This window comes from Malaya genurostris, chromosome 3 (assembly GCF_030247185.1).
Source record: "Malaya genurostris strain Urasoe2022 chromosome 3, Malgen_1.1, whole genome shotgun sequence".
Lineage (NCBI taxonomy): Eukaryota > Metazoa > Arthropoda > Insecta > Diptera > Culicidae > Malaya > Malaya genurostris.
In genome coordinates this window covers 15627903-15650770 of record NC_080572.1, presented here as the reverse complement: position 1 = coordinate 15650770, position 22868 = coordinate 15627903, and the positions used below count along the sequence as shown (strand labels likewise).

Genomic DNA, 22868 nt, shown 5'->3' with positions numbered 1-22868 from the left:
AAATAAATGCCGTAATCAATTTTTATGACAAAACGTTTAAAGGCAAAATATATTTGAGATAATGACAAATCTTATAGAGATACAATCAAGGAAATACGCTCACGGTATCGACCACTATCTTACTGTCCGTGGGTGAATGACATCAGCGTTTGCTTGATAATATTACAACACTCCTCCAACTGTTGCTCATTAATGGTCAGTGGAGGTGCAAATCGGATAATATCACCGTGGGTGGGCTTCGCTATCAACCCATTATCTTTCAATCGGAGACAGACGTCCCATGCGTCAACACCGGAGCTGATTACGATGGCATTCAGCAGACCCTTGCCTCGAACAGTGGAAACGACGTCCTTTGGTAGGTTAGCTAGGGAGGTGCGCAGTTTGTGACCCATTCGTTCGGCATTTTCAGCCATTTTTTCGTCAATTAAAACTTTAAGCGCAGCGAGTGCTACTTTGCATCCAAGCGGGTTACCGCCATAAGTCGAACCATGTTCTCCAGGTTGAATGCACAGCATGACCTCGTCATTAGCCAATACTGCTGATACTGGGTACAATCCTCCCGAGAGGGCTTTTCCCAAAATCAAGATATCGGGTTTAACGTCTTCGTGATCCACTGCTAGTAAACGACCAGTCCTGGCTAATCCGGTTTGAACCTCGTCAGCTATAAACAGTACATTGTATTTGGTACACAGTTCACGAACTTTCTTGAGATAACCCTCATCTGGCACAACAACACCAGCCTCGCCTTGAATTGGTTCTACCATAAATGCGCAAACATTCGGATCCTGTAATGCTTTCTCCAGTGCAGCGGTATCGTTGTATGGAACAAGTTCGAAACCTGGCATAAATGGCCCAAAGCCGTCGTAGCTGGAAGGATCACTTGAAGAAGAAACAGCTGCCAGTGTGCGTCCCCAGAAGTTTCCCTCGGCAAAGATGATCTTCGCCTGGTTGTTACGAACCTTCTTCACTTTGTAAGCCCACTTACGGGCAAGTTTGCAGGCAGTTTCGCCTCCCTCGACGCCAGTGTTCATAGGTAGCACTTTATCGTAGCCGAAAAGCTTCGTGATGTATTCCTCGTACTCGCCCAGTACATTTGAGTAGAATGCTCTGGAAATAGAAACAGATAATTGTGTTGTTACTAAGTGGTTCATAACAGGATTACCTGAACTGATCGTCTTGATAGTTTAGAGGTAATGTGTTACTCTTATAAATCTTTTGATGCATTTTAAGAAGACTGAACTTAAGACGCTAAAAATTATACATTTACGTGCGCTTTAGGTAAAAAAAACTTTCTGATCTAGGTGCGGGGATGGGAATTGAACCAACCAAATAATTGCACATTAGACAACGGAAAACTGTAAGAAAGTTCGATTTTGTATAGTTGATATAAAACCCGATCAACGAGAAGCTGGGGTCCACTAGGAGATTGATTAACTATCTCCGGATAGTACCAGCCTAGATGCCGTGTGGAATCCGGCGGAAAAAATGAACCAAGAATAGATCCACTGGGTTCCTGCTTCCATGTCGTAAAAGGCGACAACTGTAGGAGTTTCTTTTTCCTTTCAGTTATTAGATATTTTCAATATCTAACTGATTGAAATAATTCACTTCTGATTACTCTAATTTACTAAATTATCTCTTCATTCAACCTATTAATTTCCGTCTAGCTTCGGAGAAAAGTTTTATTTTGAATGTTTTCTTCTTCCATGTTATTTATTGTCTTTCAGGATTGTAGATTGAATGATAAAAATCAACTAATGCTCAAATCCGTTGATATTACAAAGTTAATAAGAGAGATAACATCTATCGGTATATTGAATACATAGTAAAAATACACTTGATATTAATATTTCAACCAATTAATAATAATTTTAATTTTTTTGTAATTTCATTTATAAAAAATAGGGAAGTTTTTATTCTTTACGCGAAAGTATTGTAAATTTTTCTACAGTTTCCTCGAATAAGAGCTGTGAATCAAGACTTCAATATAGGATATTGTTGAAGCGTTCACTCGGAAAGTATAAAAATCTGTATTTTTGACCAAAAATCTGTAACCTGTATATACAGAATTTTGGTTCCAATTTTATCTGAAATTTCTGTAAAATACAGTTTAATCTGCATATGTGTCGACCCTGGCCTGACGATAACCATGTAGCGATTAACGATTATAAATATACTCTTCTACCCAGTGCTTGAGTGGAAACCAAAGATAGAGCGAGAATACTGGTATGTATAATGAACTGAGAAGATGCTTGGATAAAAGGTGTCGGTCGTGAGGCTGCTAGGATTGTATGAATCAAACTGTCTTTCAGTTAAAATGTTAAAAAGAAATTTAATCAAAAATTATTAACTAGAAAATTACCGTAAATTAAAAGATGAAAAGTATCATTACTACATCACTTGACATGTAATATCATACAGAAATGTAACCAAAGAGAAACAATAAATATTTAATGTAAAAAAAATGGCTGCAAGGATTAGAACATGGTCAATGTACACTGTACCAACTCGGTACTGTTGTAGATCTGCGTCTACTACAGCTCAGGGTGGTGGTAATGGTAAAACGCGGTTCGAGTCCTGCTTCCGAGCGTATCTTCTTCCAAAAGTCGTCTTTTTAGTGAGTTTTTATTCATGTACACGCGTATCGCAAGTCTATCTTCACTCTCCGCTCAGACGCTAATTTGAGATTTTGTCTAGACTTATGATCTCAACATCAAACCCACCGATGATGTAGAAAGGAAACGCTAGATTGTATGTTTCGAGATGGAATTTTAGATTTTTTACTATTTTCCTCGCAGTAAGATCATTTAAAATTTCAGTTTTAGTATGACGATTATAAACCTTATACTAGTTTTACTTTTGCAATAAAAATCATTTCATTTCAGCAACATTTTTGAAGTGTTAAGGCCAGGTTCCTCGTGTATCGTGTTTAAAAAAAATCTACTCATTGTTTCAGCAATATTTCCAAATTATACAGTTTCATATTATGTATCGAATTCTATGGTCAAAACTGGAATGAAAAATTTCCACTGAGAAAAAAACGAAATGGCGGCAATTTTTTTTTATTGTTAATAACTTTTTTAAAATAACGATGAATACTTTTGGTTCCAGTTACGAACATGGAGAGGCATCTAAAAAAAGGACCCCCGAACAAATTTATTAAAAAATCGCGAATTTTGAATTTTCGCGGGCTACCTTTGTTCGATTTTTGATCTTTTCATGACGTTATGTTGATACTCATGAAGTCATGACCAGGGCTTGAAAATTGAAGCAATTAACAAAAGAGTTTAACCGACGACACGACCAGGCACTCCGAAGAAAAATCGGAATAAAAAGTGTTCGTGAGCAATTTACCGCCAAAAGCAAAGCAAAGTCTTGGCATTACATTCCTTTTGTGGAATTTGGCCTTTATGTTTCAACAGACTTTGCAGCCGGTTCTTAGTGTACAGAATCATTGCATGGCTAGTACTACGATCCTACTGACACTAAGAATCCTATCAGGTCGGGGCTCGAACATACGACAATTGGCTTGTAAGACCAGCGTCCTATGCATTGAACCACCAACCCGGGCGATTTACCGCCAGTTACCACAGATATAGCGACCCCTGGAAAATGATAAAAATTATCTATTCGAACAACACTGTTTAAATGGCTATGAACTAGTTACCAAGGAACCCCAGAATAAATAGACAGTTTGAAAAAGTTTTTGAATCGTTCCATTGATTTGAAATTTTGTGCCCTTTCCCCTTGTTTAGTGAATTCTGGAGAGCAGCTTAATAATGATAAAACTGTGTGCAAGTGGGTGCTTAAATTTTGTTGTTGTGAGATATGACGAAAGGAGTTTTTTTTATAAGTAAATATTATACCATTATAATGATTTAAAGCAGTATTTTCATTCAATCAATTAACAACTAACAGATTTCCATTTTTTGAAGTTTAGGATTTACGTGAGTAATAAAATAATGGTGACATAAAGTGTTTGCACAGTTGCAATTTTTCTATGATTTGGTTTTTCTGGTTTACAAAAACTCAATACTTTAAACGTGTCCTGGGAAGAGAAAACTTTCTTTTTTGGTTCCTTGTCTCCGTGCGGCTCAACATAGTGAAACGATTGTGTTCCAGAAATTATTTTACACTTTTCGAAACGATTCTTAAGAAATTTCTCTGCTTTTACATAATCTTCCGAGCATTTGTATATGACTGAAATATTGGGTAGAGAAGATGCTTTCCTAGCCCACTCATACAATTCATTCGCGGTCGAAATTTGACAATCATTGACGTGTCATTCTTTTGATAGTTCCTTCAGCACCGTCGCATGGCCTTTTTCCATGAACTGTCGCGTGAAAATTCCACTGTGCAAAACGATGAAAATCATGCTCGTGATGAACAATATACGCAAAGTGTTTTACATTTTTGAATTGCTGAGGAGCGCCGTCAGAAAAATGGATGCACTAGCGTATATGTGGATAGTATTGTGAAAAATATTGATTAAGAGCTTCGAGAAAAACATACACAGCTATTGCGTCATGTTTCTTGCAATCAGAAATAATTACTAATGTTTTATGATCAATTTTGCTGTTCATATTATAATACAAAACAATGGGGAATATAATCGCTTGGTCGTTGTTCCAATGAAATCCAGTTATAGCGTATTGAATAACGAAGGCGTAATTTTCCGCAAAATCGCAAATTATTAAACTTTCGTCACTCTTTAATTTTTTTTCTCATTTTGAAAATATGAAGTTTGTTTTCGAGCAATGAAAGAATGCATGTGCAGCTCAGCCATAGCCGAAGCAAGATTTAAGTCAACACCGGAGAGATCGGATCGGTCGGGTCGGCATAATGCGGATAGCCTTTTAAGCCCGTATCCAAGCGAATTGCGCTGCGGTACGCTCCGCGCGTGCGGGTCGTAATTGAAAAATTCACTGCTCCGAAAGTATTGATCTTTCCACTCTGAAACTTTGCCAAGATTGAGTTAAACCCCTAAGGTTTCTTTTTTCAACAAAAAAAAAAAGAAAAAAATTAGGCCCAAGTTTGAAATTTTTTTATTTGTTTATTAAATTTGAACTTTTTTCATTATATTAACTTTGAAGCTTGTTTTATGTAATCGCTTATATGTCAGCTAAGGAAAAGACGCACATTTTATGTCTTGGGCGAATTTTTGTATCTTTATTAGATTTTACAGTATAGGCTGTTGAAAAAGGCACTTTTTCGAAAACGCGAAATTTCCAAAAATCATATCTCGAAAATTTTGAAATAAAAAAATACGTGGCGAATATTTTCGAGTTCTTTACCGAATAAAAAAATTAGATGAAAAAAAAAATTGGGCGGCTGTTTTTGCGAGGAATACCCCAAATATATAATTGAATAAAGTTGCGTAAAACGGAAATCGAGGGCATTCGATTGAGATTCAGGCTTACACAGAAAGAAATAATGAAATTTACACGAGATGTAAATCAATAGTAATATGTTGAATCCAAATTTTGATTGAAAACCTTTATCGATGCAAAACTAAATTGAATTGCATTGAATTTTCAATGAATGTAACTGTATCTTTCAATTAACGCTTATTTTGCGATTAAATTATATTGAAACGTACAGAATTGTAAAGTAATTTTATGTATAATTACCTGCTCCAAATATATGCATGAAAATAGATGTAAATTCACAAAATATTTTTATCCGTGTAGAATTTAGAATTATCTTATCCAGATACAAATATTATCGATTTAGCCTCCTCTCAATCATATCTATCTTACCTGGACGTTAGTGCCAGCACTTGTGCCTGATCCGTCAGTGCTTGGACGATCTTCGGATGGCAATGTCCCTGATTAACTGCCGAGTAGGCACTGAGAAAGTCATAGTACCGTTTCCCTTCGACGTCCCACACGTACACACCTTGAGCACGTGACAGCGCAACCGGAATCGGGTGATAGTTGTGTGCTCCGAATTTGTCCTCCCGGTCGAATACGGCCCGCGATGCTAACCCATACGAGGAGTTTTTTTGCGCAACCGACTCTTTTGTCTTCGCTGCCGTTTGTGTGCTGGACATTTTGACTGTGGACAAGACATGGAAAGATAAAACATTGAATTAAAAATAGATTAAACCATAAGTTCATCAGGAAATGTTTGATAGTGAAGTGCTCGTAGTGAAATATTTAAAAATTTCTTTAAACTCTAACATATAAGTCGTAGAATCTACGCACATTCATCACATTTAGCATGTTCTTAAGGCATGACAAAGAAAATGTCCAGAAATCATAAATGACGTTGCGAGAATGACTATTATCTGTATCAATTAAATTAAACCAGATTTATGAATGGAAGATTCCATCAGCTGTCAATGACTGAAATGGGACGCAAAAACACGCTCTTCTCGGGCGAGCAGCTTGTAATACGTAATGGGGCCGGCAGCGTGTTTTTTAATCAGTCCCCCTGCCGAGCGAACGTCAGCAGTTACTGATTAACCGGAGTATGTAAAATAAGAAGTTATTTTTAAAATTTGCACAGCTGAAACACGGCGTCGTTTGGAAGCCGAGTAGAAGAAAATTGCAAATGACCATCAAGCTGTGCAACTAAAATATTAATATAGTTTAGTATTGTTTTGTTTGACATTGAGAGTGTAATGATTGTTTAAATGGTTCGTAAAATAATCCGAGCATTTTTCTATATTGATAGAAGTTTCAAGACACAACAAAATACAAAAGCAAACTGAAACATAATTCCATTGAAATTTATCCGTAATCTTAAAAAAAAAGTCCATTCCTAATATCCTGCCAAAAAATTGTTCAACATTTTGACTGAACGGCATGTAACCGTACTATCGGAGGATCATTATTAACAAACAATTCAATAGCCTCGAACAGTCGTTTTCTTTATGTTAAGTTCTGGCAAACCAACGAAAAGGCTTGGGATGCGATTTCAGTTAGCACACATTGAACCCTGGTGGAGTCAATGCCGCAGTGGATGCGTGAAATAATCCGACATAACAGATACACTTCCAAATACTGACAATAGACGCGGGAACGCATCGAGATATTTTGATTTGTTATTCTTTTCTACTCGGGAAAGTATTGAGTTTCTCCTCCTGTTACATTGGAACGATTGTTTGGAAAAAACGTGCTAAAATAAATGCTGCACAAAAGAATGTTTTTGCTCTCAGTTCTCACCGCTTCAACTGTGGCTGACAGAAGATTCAAGATTCATAAAGACAAAATAACGAGATTTTTCTTTGTTTTTCTTAATCATAAATACACTTTACCCTAGAATTTATCACTTAAACGAATAAAATGAATAGATAAATTTAATATCGAAACTATTGATTATTGCAAAAATAAATAGAAGAAGCGATCCAATGAACAATCCATGAGTGACTGAGATGTGCATTGATGTAGAAAATCTTTTATTATACTAACTGCAGTACTAACTGCGTATTGATCTTCGGTCGCAAGGCTGTCTCGTTCAATTGGTTCAATAGATAATGCATCAGGAAGCCCATCAATAAACCGATTCAATGGAGTAGCACATAAAACTAAGCACTAGTTTCAAACAGCAAACTAAATCGCAAATTAAACAAGCAACTGATAAAAGCTGATTCGAAAACAATTCCTCTCCTTCTCAGTTGGACGTCATAGCAATAGTGATCTATACTCTATTTCTTATTTGTTCATGTTTTGACTACCGATGTTACTAAGAGACAGTATATTGGCTTAGTTGAAGGCAATACAAATATGACCTAGTAACATCAAAACAATAGATGCTTATGGTTGGTGTGACAGATAGTAATTCATTGGACAGGATTAGACTGTTTGTAACAGTACTTACTAGGAAATGCCAAATTAAAAATCAAATATTGTTATCACAAAGACTCAGTGGAGATTTGTACTCGTACAAAATAAAAGTAGCCGTGAAATACTAATTGGACAAAGTTTCGGAAACAGCGATAAGTCACGTGTGAGTGATAACAAAAAAATAATCTTCCAACGCACAGTGGTCCGAAACGGGAAATTAGAGTGACAAAAATATTTTCACTATTAAATATTAGTTTTGTTTTTTTTTTGTAGTTGGTGTTTTCACAAAAGTTGTTTGTAATCAAATGGCGCTCCTTTTGATGTAAAAAGTTATTAGGGTGGTCCTCATTTAGATTTGTTTCGCAAAATTGTGCACAATAATTAGTTCAACAACTCTTCTGAAGGTAACTTTTCCATAGAACGTTTCACAAAAAAGTTAGAAGATTTTCCAGGAGCAACCCTACTTATACTCGGGAAAATTAAAGTAACTCGATCAAATGAAAAGCTAGAAAGGTGCTTTTTCAGCAAAGTTGCTCAAAATAAAATTTCCTACAACTTTATTGTTCAATGAAATCGTGCAAAGGACTATCCTAGTAACTTTTTACATCAATAGGAAAGCATTTGATTACAAACAACTTTTGTGAAGACACCAACTACAAAAAAATAATATTTAATAGTGATAATATTTTTGTCACGCTAATTTCCCATTTCGGAACACAGTGCAACGTCCGTACTGAATGAGTGAAACAAATCATGCTTTTCCGATTGATAATATTTGACACGAAAACGCTTCCTTGCTATAGATGAATGTAGAACGCGCTCAATTTTAAAAGGCTTGAGTGAAATAGATCGTAAAGACATTATCAGTGTACAATTTCTCGATTTGTAAATTTCGTACTCAATAGTTTTTTTTTAACAAATGGACAACAATTTGTGTTTGTTGAAGTTGGTGGAAGCAATCTTTCTCACATGAAGGATAATGTTCCACTGGGTAACAATATAGAACCTTCGATTTTCACTATGTACCAGTATTGGGAATATCATGATCAGAAAAGGTTCATTTTATTATCACTTGTAAAAAAATCAGTTCAAATGATTTTTAAAAAAATTAGTGACTGAAAAAATCTCTTCCAAGGTTTTTAATGATTGAAAAAAGCATCCACAAAACTCTGTACCTCGAAGTTCACAAATGATATTTTGTGTCAGCAAAACTTTATGACGAATTTTTTCGATGAAATTTCGTTACTGGATTTCCACTACGCCGGTGTCGAGCGTGATTCGTGCAAGATTCAATTATATTCTCATCAATAAATAAATAAATCAATATGACTAAATAACTGAATAAATTTGAAACTGAATCGCCACTGAGGAAAAATGACTGCGATATTTTCGATGCCCGTAGGGTGATCAGTATGAACAACAATATTTTTTTGAATACACTGCACTATTTAGATTAAACGCAATAAAACACTATTTAACATGAATTTCATTTATATAAGTAACAGGAGCGCAGCGTTTTTCATGTCTCGAACACACAGCAGGCACAGCGTTTGAAGTGGTTTAGCGATTATCTGCGCTCTTGTTACTTCTGCGTATGATATTCAAGCTAATTTGGGCAATATTTTTAATGAGTTGCATAACATGCTTTGTAATTAGTTTTTTATTAATGTTGTACCATCATTATAACTATTATTAATCATAGCACTTGTTGCTTTTATACACCGTCGAATACATCACCACTACTGATCTACTTATCACAGCATAAAATTGCAAGAGAAAAAAAAATTTGCATTTTTTTTATTCAACAACCTTAAGCGCACTGAACATTTTCAGGAAAAAAAAGTTTTCGTTCATCGGCGAATTTATTCATAATGTATTTTGCAACGGGTTGATTTATAACGGATACGAAAATTCATTTCCCAAACATTTGCTGTTCGAGATTCATATCAGCTGGGTTTGGATGAACGAAGCAGTGAAGATGAGTATATATGCTGATTCATATGAAAGGTCTTGTGATCCCATACAAAATTTCTGAATATTATTTGGATCCGACTTCCGGTTCCGGAATTATGGGGTGCAAAAATGGTGAAAATAAGTGCACCAACTTTTTTCGGAGAAGGCTGAACCGATTTTCACAAACTTAGATTCAAATGAAAGCTCTTCAGGTCCCATACTAAATTCCCGAATTTCATCTAGATCTGACTTCCGGTTCTAGAGTTATGGAGTAGAAATGTGCAAAAAAAAATGAAAATGTGTTTGCTCATAGATGGAGCGACCGATTTTCATAAATTTAGGTTCAAGTGGTCCCATATGAAATTCTTAAATTTCATCCGAATCCGACTTCCGGATCCGGAAATATAGGAAAAGTGTGTTAAAAATGTTATACCATCACTGAAAATGGCGAAAATACGTAAAATATTTTCTAATTCGACCTCAAATCTTCTACAATTGACAGTTTCTATCAGTAGACGATGATTTCGGTTATTCTTTCAAGAATCGAAGAAAATTATTTTAAAGAATACCATAGAATTATATATGATAGTATGATTGATATGAGAAAGGCATCATTACACCACTAGGTGGATTAAAACAGGTTTTTATCCTACTGGTTGATTAACTATCATGCACTATGTACATTCGATTGAACCCAATTAAACGCTATTCAGCAGGAGTTTGAATAACAGAAGTAACAAGAGTGCAGGAGCTAGTTTCTCATTAGCAGCTATCAAACGAAGCGTTTGTTTGTTTGCAGTATTTTCTGAAATCGCCAGATTGCTATCGCTAATCCTTCACTCCTGCTACTTTTGTTTATAATATTCAAGTATAACTAAGAATTCATATTCTCTACTAACTTGACACGAATTAATTAAGTGATTTGCAACAATTTCCGTGGTATAAAGTCATCATTATCAACTGTTCGCGTTCGGAGAGCCAGTCATTAGTCTGTTAGCGAAAACGGAATATATAATCTTCATCACTTCTAGCCCCGTAAAGAGAGTTTGCTTGCAATGAATTATTTTGTGAGAAGAACGACGTTCAGACCCCGAAAGAGAAAATTATATTCACGACTTCTGTGCTTCATGAAGACTAATACCAGCACACTGTACCATTTGTACATATGTGGAATATATTTGCTTCCACTAGCGTTTTGTTTGTGTGGTTCGTTTTGGCTGGAAAGGCGTCCTCATTGTGAGCGGTGGAATTGTTCGTTCACAATGCAATGGAAACTATAAATTCATTCACCGGTGAATGAATATTACAAACCATGCATTAGGTTTTTTATCGTGACGACACAAATGAACAAGTATTCATCCTTGACAGTTCAGCGGTACTGTTTACAAACAAGCTTAAACAAAAATCGAAGAGCACATCTAAAACAATCATCTTTACACTTTGCAACTAGTCACTTTTATTTAATAAATATCAAAAACGAACCGTATTCAATCGTGAACAAATGTTTTAAAACTTTATTTAGGCGATACGGACCGTAAATGGTCTGATCCAATTTGTCAATAAACAAACAAAAGAAATTTCTGTTTACAAACAGTACTGCTGAACTGTCAAAATGTGTTCATCCGATTGAGGTTAGCAGTGACGGTAAAAAACCTAATTAGGTTTTGCACGAACATGACATAACCTCACAAAAATGAACAGAATGAACTTTTTTTGACAGTCGACGTGTACTTGTTTACAGTTCATCAGAAGTTCATCGTTCGAATGTAAAAATTGCAAGTCGCCTCACACTCAACAGATTCATACATAAATCACTCTTTGATGCTGGAAACACATACAGGGCAATCTTTTTAGTTATTTTCACTGTGGAATACGTTTTTAACAGGCACTTTTTCGTCATTTTTTCAATTTTTAACTTGCAGTCGCAAAACAAAACAAGTACACGGCAACTGTCAAAGATTAACTTGATTCATCGGCAGTTCATTTGTGTCGTCATCGTGCAACACCTAATATCAGATATATTCAATGTGTGAACTTTCAGTGAGAACCGCGTTAACAAAAAATCAGTGGTGAACATATTTCTCCAGTGAGTTTTTTGATCGATGATTTTTTTGTCATCGAAATCACATGAAATTTTTTTTCCCAACACTGCTATGTACATCGTCGATCTGACGGTATTGACAGTGGTTTGTTTTTTTTTTTTTTGTTGTTCAAAGTCTTTGGGACATTGCGGTAGACGCGTCTTGTTGTACATTGATTCCTGGTGGAAACTACTATTTGACCAAGTTGGTACTGACTAAAGCAATAAATGTTCTTAATGACCTCGGCATCTTGAAGCTAAGGCAGTGTGCCTTTCCAAACATATCGTTGAATTTAAAAAAAACTTAAGACAGAGCTTAGAATTTATGATAAACATTTAATATAGTTATAACACTTCGCCTGGATTCTTTGAAAATGATTTTTCGTCATACGTTAAACCCTAATATTTTGCTTAATCAGACCATATCAATTTCAAGTCATTCAATTTGATAATGTGATTATTGAATGGTTTATGAAAAGGAGCTTATGAGGATAGATAATTAATTCTGGTGATCATTAAAAATGTTTAAGCTTCTTTGTAGACGACTGCAGATCACGCGTAGATTACTACCTATGGATAACTAACTTGTATCGTCAACTCACTTTCAAGGATCACATTGAAGGAATCCAGGCAAAGTGTAATAAATATATTAAATGTTTATATCCTCTTATAAACAGAAATTCTAAGCTCTGTCTAAAAAACAAATTGTTAATTTATAAACAAATTTTCAGACCAGCCATGCTTTATGCGGTACCAATTTGGTCAAGCTGTTGTTCCACCAGGAAGAAAACGCTTCAAAGGATTCAGAATAAAATTCTGAAAATGATTCTGAAGCGTCCTCCCTGGTTTAGTACAAATGAGTTACACAGACTCACAAATATAGAACCATTAGATGTAATGTCACATAATATTATAAGCAAATTCCGACAAAAATCGATGCAATCTTCAATTGAATCGATTCGCTCTCTGTATTAGTTAGTAAGTTAGTATATAAGTTCCATTTCCCCATTACACAATACAAGTAGGTTTAGAATTACACACAAATACACAAAAAAAATACACAAAAATCTCAGAATTGCGGAAGCAAATAATGTCCTCATGGTAATAACCAAATCATATATATAATAGGGCTGAAAAGTCACCACTTGTGGCTGAACATCCAATTTAAATCTTAATAATTTAATTTTAACTCATATTCCAATAAATAGTTATAGTTATAATAGTAAAAAAAAAACTTGTATCGTCAACGGGTAGATTTGGGGGGTACAAGATTGAAGCTACGCTCGAAACAAATCATATTTACATTTCTGATAGATAATTTGGAGAGCACGATCAGCTAAATAATTTTGAAAAATTTTGATCAAATAAATTGGAGACGGGAAGTCAGACTTTTTGCTAAACACTGTCGAATGACATAGGTCTACAACAGCAATTCCAGTAGATAAACCAGAAGATTTATTTGATTTTATCATGTTTGTTACTCTAACAAGTTAATGAGTAGTTGAATGTTCAAAACAAAAAAAAAATAGAATTCAATTGTTGAAAAGAGAGTATCGTGGAAATATCGAGAAGATTTTAAATAAGAATATCATTACCAGGAGCCTTCATGTTTTTAGGCTTCGAAATTTCGAAGTTCGAAAAGAGTAAACCTATGTATAATTTCCTTTTGTAAATCCTAAACTATGTATTTCATAGCAGGACCACGAGAACGTTAGTATTGTCGTCGATGTAACACGTCTTCAAACGAATAAGCAGCTAAAGATTGTCGTCGATGATAGGAGAATTGAATTTAGTTTGAGCTTTGGGGACTGAAAGATTCATAGCCATGATACAAATGATCTATTGCTGTATTGATACCAGCAGAGTTTCCCAAAACCATTTCATGATTCACATTATTTTCAATATGTTTGTTTGACAGTTAAAGTTAAGTAAAAAGCAACGCTTCTTTCATGAACATCTTTTCATACTGTGACGGTTCTGGTTATTTCAGTCATGAATTGAAACTGTTCTGACTAGCTGATTGACATATCAAAACGTACAATGAAAACCTTTCATAATTTGAGTTGCAGGAGCGATTTTGATTACTAATAATTAAGTTTCATTTCCATTCCATATGCTTGCACTTTTTGTGTCCCTAGCTTTGTTACCACGTTTTAGATATTGCATCAAAATTTCGAACTCATTGTGTTAAAATGATTTATGATATGTCATTTAAATGCTAAACTTTGTCCCAATATGGGTTTGAAAAAAATATATTTTTTAATACGCTGATTTTTTGCATTACATTTCGAGAAATGATGTAAACAAAGAATTGAAATCCAACTATTTGTTTGTTATGATTTAAATAATTCGCTAAAACTTTTGCATTTACACTCACAGTAAGTTCACAAACATATCACATATATGGAATAATCAATAATGAACGTAAGACGGTTGCCTCGATTCACTGCGACATAATACCACGTAGCTCCATCAGAGACTAAGGGCAGGATCAAACAACTGGCTTTCTATTCAGAGAAGTGAGGCCTCTTTATATTTAGGGTAACGGTACCCTTATTCATCTCAGCTCCATTAGGTTTTTTATCGTGACGACACAAATGAACAAGTATTCATCCTTGACAGTTCAGCGGTACTGTTTACAAACAAGCTTAAACAAAAATCGAAGAGCACATCTAAAACAATCGTCTTTACACTTTGCAACTAGTCACTTTTATTTAATAAATATCAAAAAACGAACCGTATTCAATCGTGAACAAATGTTTTAAAACTTTATTTAGGCGATACGGACCGTAAATGGTCTGATCTAATTTGTCAATAAACAAACAAAAGAAATTTCTGTTTACAAACAGTACTGCTGAACTGTCAAAATGTGTTCATCCGATTGAGGTTAGCAGTGACAGTAAAAAACCTAATTAGTCATTTCATATACGAAAACCATTAGTGTGAGTGAGATTTGTTGTTTCTGTTTGATAGATTGACTTCAAGCAAAAATGAAATTAGGAGTATTCGCCACGAGTTTTTGCATTGGTATAACAGGAGTATGGAACAATTTTCAAACTCCTTTTTTGCGGTATAGCTTTTTAAACGGTATAGCAACATGATGACTCTCATAAAATGACTATTGGTACAATAGCCCTATATCCAATTATAAATAAATGCAATAATCCTCGCGAGTTATGTGTCCATCCTCTCGAGTACATTTTGTACATCCCACCTCTTTATTGATTGTAGCGAATAAAAAGAACTCTCTTTCTGCTGAACCTCAAACTTGAACAGACATGCTTATGAATTTCGGATAATTGAGAAAACATTACAGCGAGCAATGTTGCCAACTGATATGCTTATTCATTCAGAGGATATTATTATCTCTCAAACTATTGTAGAAATTTTACAGGGTCGAACGCAATGATAGAATAAACAAAAGCTAATGAAGTAATAAATGCCGTGAGCGATTACAATTTGAACAATAGTCGTTATTGAGGTAAAGACATAAGACGTTGCGATGTTGTTCTCTTAGCTGTTAAACCATGATTATTAGGTATGCTTACTAGAAGAAATAAAATAATCACAAACATACAAAAATAAAATAATGCTACGGAAACTCATTTCAACAACGAAACTACCCACACCAAAACTGTTTATCTGTTTTAATCAATGACAAGCTAGGCCCGAAGTAGTTGCAGAATCGTCTGTTTCTGCCATAGTTTAACAGACAACATCTTTCCAGAATGGTAACAGTTTTGTAACGCTCCCTTTTCAATATGTTACATCTATTCGGCTACTACATTCCATCGTTCTAGTATGTTTCAATCATTCCAAAACAAAACTTGAGAAACGCCTCGGAATAATCAACATTGTTTGATGAATTTTGGTGGAAATAACTGTCGTATAATATGAACAGGAACAATAGTACAATAAATATTGGGCATACTTATATTAACAGATTTTTTGGAAAGTGATTTATGCAGTACACTTTACTGCTCTTCCACACCAGTGAATTAAAAATATTCCGCCGAAATTGTATAAAAAAGTCACGTCTGTTTGCCAGTGATTCCTCTTTGGTAGCACACTTCTCTTGACTACGCAATCGCGAAAATGTATAAAATAAACCTGTTCACTGCTGGATGCGCAGAAACAACAAAAAATCGACCAACGAACGAGACTAAAAGAAACGTGACGAAGCTGACGGGGGCTCGTCTGATACCGGTTAGCAACATCTGATTCCATACACCGGTTCAGTGGAATTTTCCGCGACTTTCAGTCAAAGTTAGATTTCAGCACATTAACTTCACAGCCCCAATTGACCAGTTCTTTCTTATCACGGTTGCATAAAATCGGTACAATAATAGTATTTATATATTGTGACGAATTTGTAGAAAATTTTTCAGCCTGATCTCAAGCGTTGAAATTTGATAAAAAGATTTAATAAAAATTGTGCATTTTACAGATGACCGAACTCCACATAGGATGTAATTCATAGAAACATAATTTTTTAAATGAAAAAATAACATTACACATGACGTAAATTCATGCCGTGTTTGCTTCGATGACACAATATTAGATCCATTAACATGTAAATGTAAGCTTTGTGTCTATTTCGCTGTAAAATTCAGTTTAATAAGCTGTAAAGAACTAGTATTTACAATCTTTTGGATGAAAATATAAGTAATTTGCGACGCTCCTATTATGTACATCTATTGAGATGCAAATTTGCATGATTTTTTTGTTGTGTGTACCATTGACATGACAAGTAGGTAAAATTTTACATGTTCTTGTTTGTACATTCGCGCTATCTGCGAAGCTCCATTTATGTGCATCTCACAACATGTAAAATCACAAGATCACTGAGTTTCTAGTTTACAATGAAGCCTGAATTTTCTAGTTTATAGCTTTAAATTGGGCACATAAACAGTGCTTTGTTTTACTTTCTAGTAAAAAGTAAAACAAAGCGCTGCTGGAGTTGTAGTTGAAATTTTATACCGATGTTTATGTAGAACCAATAGTAGATTCAAGCGAAAAAACAAAAATGAATACACTACAGCATAGATAAGAATGCCCATTTCATTCGAAGATAGTTGAATTACGTTGTTTGTTTATTTGGAATAGGGAAAAGCCCGGTGGAGTTAGTTTCTGTCTTACTCTCCAATAGACAAAATGATACATTTTACTTAAAAATATAGTATTTCTAAAATAATAAAAACTTATTAGATAGTAACACTAGGGAGAATTTTTTGAAAACATTTCTTGATAAATTAAAATTGAATGAAACAGTGGTTAAATATGGCACATGCTGGCAATAGGCTCATTGTACCCATAATTAGTTCTAGCATAGGGGATCCGAAAAAAAGAATTGTTCCGAAGATTACGGCGATGGATATCTAATTGTAAAAGCTGTAACAGGGAGCAGTCTATTCGTGATTAGATGAGAATGCTCTAATGGGAACAGTATAACATTATTATAAATTAAATACAATTATTTTTCTTACTTTGAAACACAAGCATCTTATGACAAATTGAAGATATATAAAACCCAACAGTAACTGGAAATTTCTGGCATAAAATTAGAAGCGAAGCCAATTGTCAGCCGTTTCTTAGGTGCGGTGCACACTAAAATGTGTGTGGATGTTCGGTAATTTTTTTGACGAAAACCTTAGGTAATCATCAGGAATAACGAATTTTCAGGCAATTGAAATTTTTTCTGCTGAAATTATGTGAATTATAACCGAACAATCAGTTTCACACACACAGATTTACAGAATTTTGTAAACAAATTCCAATTTATACGATAAATCTGAATAGTTTCCGAGGGCGGTAACAAAATACCACATAAATGGAGAAATCGGGGAACTTAAAAAAATTCGATAATCAAGAAAAATTTTTTGTCGTCCAGTGTACATTTTGAAACGAGTTTCAAAATTTTGAATGTATCTATCCGGTTTTTGCATTCAAAGTTTTTACCGACTATCGTAGTGGACGAAGCATGGTTTGCTTGTTTGTTACGGGCAACTTGATCTATGCTGCGTTCGCACAGCGACAGTTTGTAAAAACTTTGAATGCAAACACCGGATAAATACATTTGTTTTGGAAGAACCGGTTAAGTTTTTGTCCGGTTCTTGCAAAAAAGATGTTTTTAAACGATTCTTGTTTTCATCCGGTTTTTGCATTCAAAAATACTCAAGCGGGTTTTCCAAACTAAGTTGCACTTATCCGATTTTTTCTTTCTGCCGTTCAGTTTAAACCTGACATTCGCAAAATTACTCCATTGTCGAAAATTACCCTGCTCGAAAGCATGATTGTTAGAAAGATTATATCCAGACATATTCATGCAAAAAGTGCATTTTTTAGATATTTTAAACAAGAAACACTATCAGTTAAAGAAAATACCCCTACATGACGTACGAATATTTCGTCAATCGAGATAAGTTTTTCTCCAGATTATTCCAACGCTCTCTGTATTGAAATTATTATACTACTTGTAATAATATAACTTTTCACACTTGAAATTATGAATTGATTCGCAGTTTAAGTCAAACTTAAATACTCGATAAAGAATAACTATCTAAATGTCAAGTTTTAACACAAAGTTAAAACCATTCACGAAATGAATCACATCCTAAATTCACCTGAATTGATACTGATAGTAAGAAGCAATAATTTTCTATTTAACTATAAAACTTTAAAATTTCAGTTATAAATCCTAAACCTAAAAAATTTGTTTTTAACGCGACCTCAGTTTAATGAAACATTAGATTTTAGATTTTTACTTCTCTATTTAATGACAAATTACAAAAAATGCTTCAAGAGGTAAAAGCTAGGACCCGAATGACTCCAGCTAAAATGTCCTCAATAAAAAGATTACTGAGTTTTTGTATGTTTTCTTGTGAAAACAATACCGTAAACAGTTTTTGCATTTTTCTCAAACGATGTGTAGAGATTCTCACGTGTCCCTTAATGGACAATCAAGTAAACAGAGAAAGAATCAAATCTGGTTAGGATGCAGTGAAAAGAGCTTCCTGCGTTGCTACCTAATAGGCTATAAATATTGATTTTTCACAACAGGTTACAGGTTTGAGTGTTTTTTTCACTAATTGTATAGAAAACGCATAGAAGGCATATTTTTTACTTACCATGTGTGTACGTGATGCCGGCCGGTGGACGGCGCTGACCATCAGTAGCAGCGCCATCACTTCGGATTGCTTTACTAACAACTCGGGTGTGCGTTGAACGCGCAATACTAGCGGCAGCATTCGATGCTTGAAGCAGCTTGCTGAACTGTTTCAGTACTTGCAAGTTTTCCATACTCTTGATCATTTTTTCACTCGATTAGTGTGTAACTTTTCCCAAAGTCCTTGATGGGAGAATCACAAGATTATTCGCACTGCTAGCTCTTTCCCCACTAGGTATCCCAACACAAGCGACTCTCCGACGCAGACTGAAACCTGACCTCGGCTGTCCGGTCACTTTTATTTGTCAGGACAGACCGTTTCCCTTTTTCACTTTTACGAGTGGTAACCACACAAGCAGGCCTTTATGGTTGTTGGTGTTTGCTCAGCTACTCATACGAACGATGCGGGTGCAAAATGAAATTAATCTTCGCCAAACTTTTCAGAGCGATTTAGTGGCGTCTGAGGAAACCATTTGAGGTTGCTGAGCAACGTTGTTTACAGTACGACGAGCTGCTATCACTATCCAATGGCGCAGCAACTGACATATCCTTTCTGTTGTGGATGACAAAAAAATGAAAAGCGAAGTATTTCCGTTAACCAACTACGCAGGTAGAAACAAAGGTTCACGACTCTATCTTGCACTGATAAAAATACCACCTGCTGGAAGGATTACTGCTTGGGCTCAAACCTGATGCAACAAGATGTGACTATCGTCATGCACGTGATTCAAGATTGTGTTGATAAAAATTTGAACATATATCAGTACACCTATCTGATCTATCGTTGATACAGTAATAAACGAAATCAAAGGAGGGATTAATGCTTCTCCGAACCATGATTACTGATTTGAAACTGTTAGAATAATGTTCTTGATTGTCGACTGCATGCAATTGAAATTCATATAAAGCCAAATAATAAACAATAATTTTGAGCTAGTATGTGATTGAAAGCAATTCGAAGATTTTGAGATCTATGAACAGCGAAGTAATCTATATACATATTGAAAAACAGACATTAGCAGACCTTACACAATCATTAAAAGTGTCATTACTAAAAAGTAATGGCACTTTTAATGATCGTGTAAGGTCTACGAGTTCAGTAATGATGGAATTGTGGATTTTCCATCATTACCAACATTATTTCTTCTTCTTATTTTTTTGTGGAAGTGATGAATATCTTTAGAACTATACGCGAAAAAATGACAAAGTGTAGATTTAAATTGTTAATATTTCATTAACCTTAACGTTTCAATGGCAAATCAAATTTATTTTCAGCTAAACGAAAATAAAAATATTGCTATTGCTGGAGTAGTTACAAATACTCATCATTAATAATGAACGTGTAATGCTAAAAAGTAATGATGTACAGTAATGCAGTAATGACGAGCGTTTGAGCAGAAGTGTCATTACTTAGTAATGACACTTTTAATGATCGTGTAAGGGCCACTATTCACTTTTGGAGCCTAATATAATGGATTTTATTCGCGTTCTGCAGCAGATATAACATATAATGGATTTAATTCGCTTTCATGCATTCACATCGAATGAGTTCATTTTCAATCAATCATCATATTACGGAACATTCGTTGAAAGATTTATCAATTTAGCAACCCGCTTCTGACAGCCGGCAAGATTCCGGCAGGAATCTGTCAAGATTCCGGCAGCTGTCAGAATTTTGTAGGCTAAATTGCGTCATTCTCTGCCAGACACATGAAAGCGAAAAACTTTTCCAAGTGGGTGCCGCGATTGCTTTCGATGGAACAAAATGCACCCTGCCACAAGTCGATGAAAACAATGGCGAAATTGAACGAATTGGACTTTGATCTGCTTCCCCACCCCCCATACTCGCCAGATTTAGCCGCCAGTAACTACTGGCTCTTTGCTGATTTTAAAAAAATGATTATTTTGAAGCGAAAGATAATTTTTTTTATAAACATGGTATTGAACAATTGGAAAAACGTTGGAACCATTGTATCACCCTAAAAGGTGATTATGTTGATGAATAAAAAAAATTTTTGCAAAAAATGTTGTTTCCATTCTTAGTGTCGGGACTTATTGATCCATGTGTTAGTTCATCTTGAGTCATACATACATGAATTAAAGCTTCATGTGCTGGACTAGGTCATTCGGTTAACGCATAGACCATGAGTATAATTTACATGTAAATTGTAAGCCATTGCAATAAATTTTTCATAAATAGGAGAATTTGGGAAACTTCGAACCACACTTTGATACCCGAAAATTGTAATTTCAAAAATGCAACGAACGTCAATGATCATCGTTTGCTTTCCTTCGCCTTTGCTCGCTAATCGCTCTGATATTCGGACTTGTTCGTACATTCAGGTGCGAACGAAGCCAACGTTGCTTCGCTACTGGTATGAAGGCCAATTTTTTAAAGCCTGTTCGCACTATACCGGGACGGGACCATCCGGGATTACCCGGGACCTTTTTTTTTCTCATCGGCGATTATTGAGCTGCCGGCGTGTGTATGTATTGGAATCCCGGATCCGGGATAAAATCCAAAAAAACTCGGCGAGGAATATCGGCGGCAACCAAATGGATTTTATCCCGGATCCAGGATTCCAATACATACACACGCCGGCAGCTCAGTCATCGCCGATGAAGAAAAAAACCTCCCGGATAGTTCCGGATGGTCCCGTCCCGGTCGTCCCGGTATAGTGCGAACAGGCTTTTACACTTGATATTCGCATAAAACTATTCCCCGAATGACTATAAGTGAATGAGAAACGAATATTCATGTAGGGATAATCGTAAAAACTCAATTCGCGAGCTATCTTCGAAGCAACCAAATTAAGACGTTTTTGTCTGTATTAGTTTCATAGTTTTATGTGTGTGTTGAACCTTATAGTACCACTCTCCCATTGCTGTCACCCACCGAGGTTTAATGAATTTAATAGATGAAGAATTCTTCGCGAAGAATGAATTCCAATGATCATCACTATAAACGTGGAGGTAATAAACGTGACACGAACGAATGTATAACACGCACGATGTATCCCAAGAACGAAGAATGTATTTTTAGATTCGGTTTTTCGTGCGGTGAACAATTCAACGTTATTTGAAACGGGTGTGAGTGGGTGTGAGTTCGCACTGAAGATGTATGAATGAATTAGTTACACGAAGAATGAAGAAACATTGGAGACAACATCTCCGTATTAAACCAAACCTTTTCCAATGAATTTCTCTCTGACTATTGTGGAAAGATCATGCACGCGCACTTCTGTTCCACTATCCTGCACATATACCGGTATATTGTACTTCAAGTTTTCATGTGTAATATATTGCAAGTTGCTGTTGTTAGCGGCGAATATACTATGAGAATAGAGATTATGATTACACAACCGTTTGTTTTAAGTATTGTCCGTAGTTATCCTTTATTTATGTCATCTTTCTAGTAAAGCTCGGATACCGCGTTAAAAAAAATTCCTTTCCTTTGGATCATGTGCGATATGTGCGATATAGTACAAGTTGCTGTTGTCAACTGCGAATATATTATGAGAATAGATAATATCATTATAGTGCCGTTCTTTCAAAGTATTGTTCATCGCTAGTTATCCTTTATTTTTGCCATCTTTCTGGTAAAGCTCGGATACCGCGTTGAAAAAGTCCTTCACTGACAAGCCATGCGCCATGGATTGAAACAGATGGTAATCGGATGGAGTAATGCCCGATGAAATTTGCGGGTCGAGCAAAATTTTCCATTTCAGCATTTGGAAATAAGTTTTTACGATTTTCGAAACATGAGATCTTGCATTGTCATGAAGCATAATTACTTTGTCGTTACAGTATATAAATTATGGACGCTTTTCTTGCATAGCTTTGATCAAACGCATCAATTATCATCCGTATATGTCACCAT

The 22868-nt window shown here is 35.3% G+C and overlaps 1 protein-coding gene across 4 annotated transcripts; it reads right to left on the bottom strand.

The window, feature by feature from the left end:
• Window positions 1–15: 15 nt before the first annotated feature.
• LOC131435244 (ornithine aminotransferase, mitochondrial) lies at window positions 16–19485 on the bottom strand. Of its 4 annotated transcripts, none has more exons than XM_058602923.1 (3): window positions 18951–19485; window positions 5760–6057; window positions 16–1107 (listed from the first exon to the last, which is right to left on the bottom strand). In XM_058602923.1, exons 1-3 carry the CDS (start codon window positions 19132–19134, stop codon window positions 120–122), a joined length of 1470 nt encoding a protein of 489 aa, XP_058458906.1. In that variant the 5' UTR covers window positions 19135–19485; the 3' UTR covers window positions 16–119. The 4 variants fall into 4 exon arrangements, with proteins under 4 accessions (XP_058458906.1, XP_058458907.1, XP_058458908.1 ...); XM_058602924.1 differs by lacking the exon at window positions 18951–19485 and adding an exon at window positions 14201–14313; XM_058602925.1 differs by lacking the exon at window positions 18951–19485 and adding an exon at window positions 7262–7414.
• Between the last annotated feature and the right edge of the window lie 3383 nt (window positions 19486–22868).

Excerpts from the sequence above, each read along its gene's own strand:
- LOC131435244 (XM_058602923.1), bottom strand. The coding sequence starts at position 19,134 with ATGATCAAGAGTATGGAAAACTTGCAAGTACTGAAACAGTTCAGCAAG. Across the intron at positions 6,058-18,950 it reads CGGCATCACGTACACACATG|TCAAAATGTCCAGCACACAA; the intron begins GTAAGTAAAAAA and ends TCTTGTCCACAG. Across the intron at positions 1,108-5,759 it reads GTGCTGGCACTAACGTCCAG|AGCATTCTACTCAAATGTAC; the intron begins GTAAGATAGATA and ends TTCTATTTCCAG.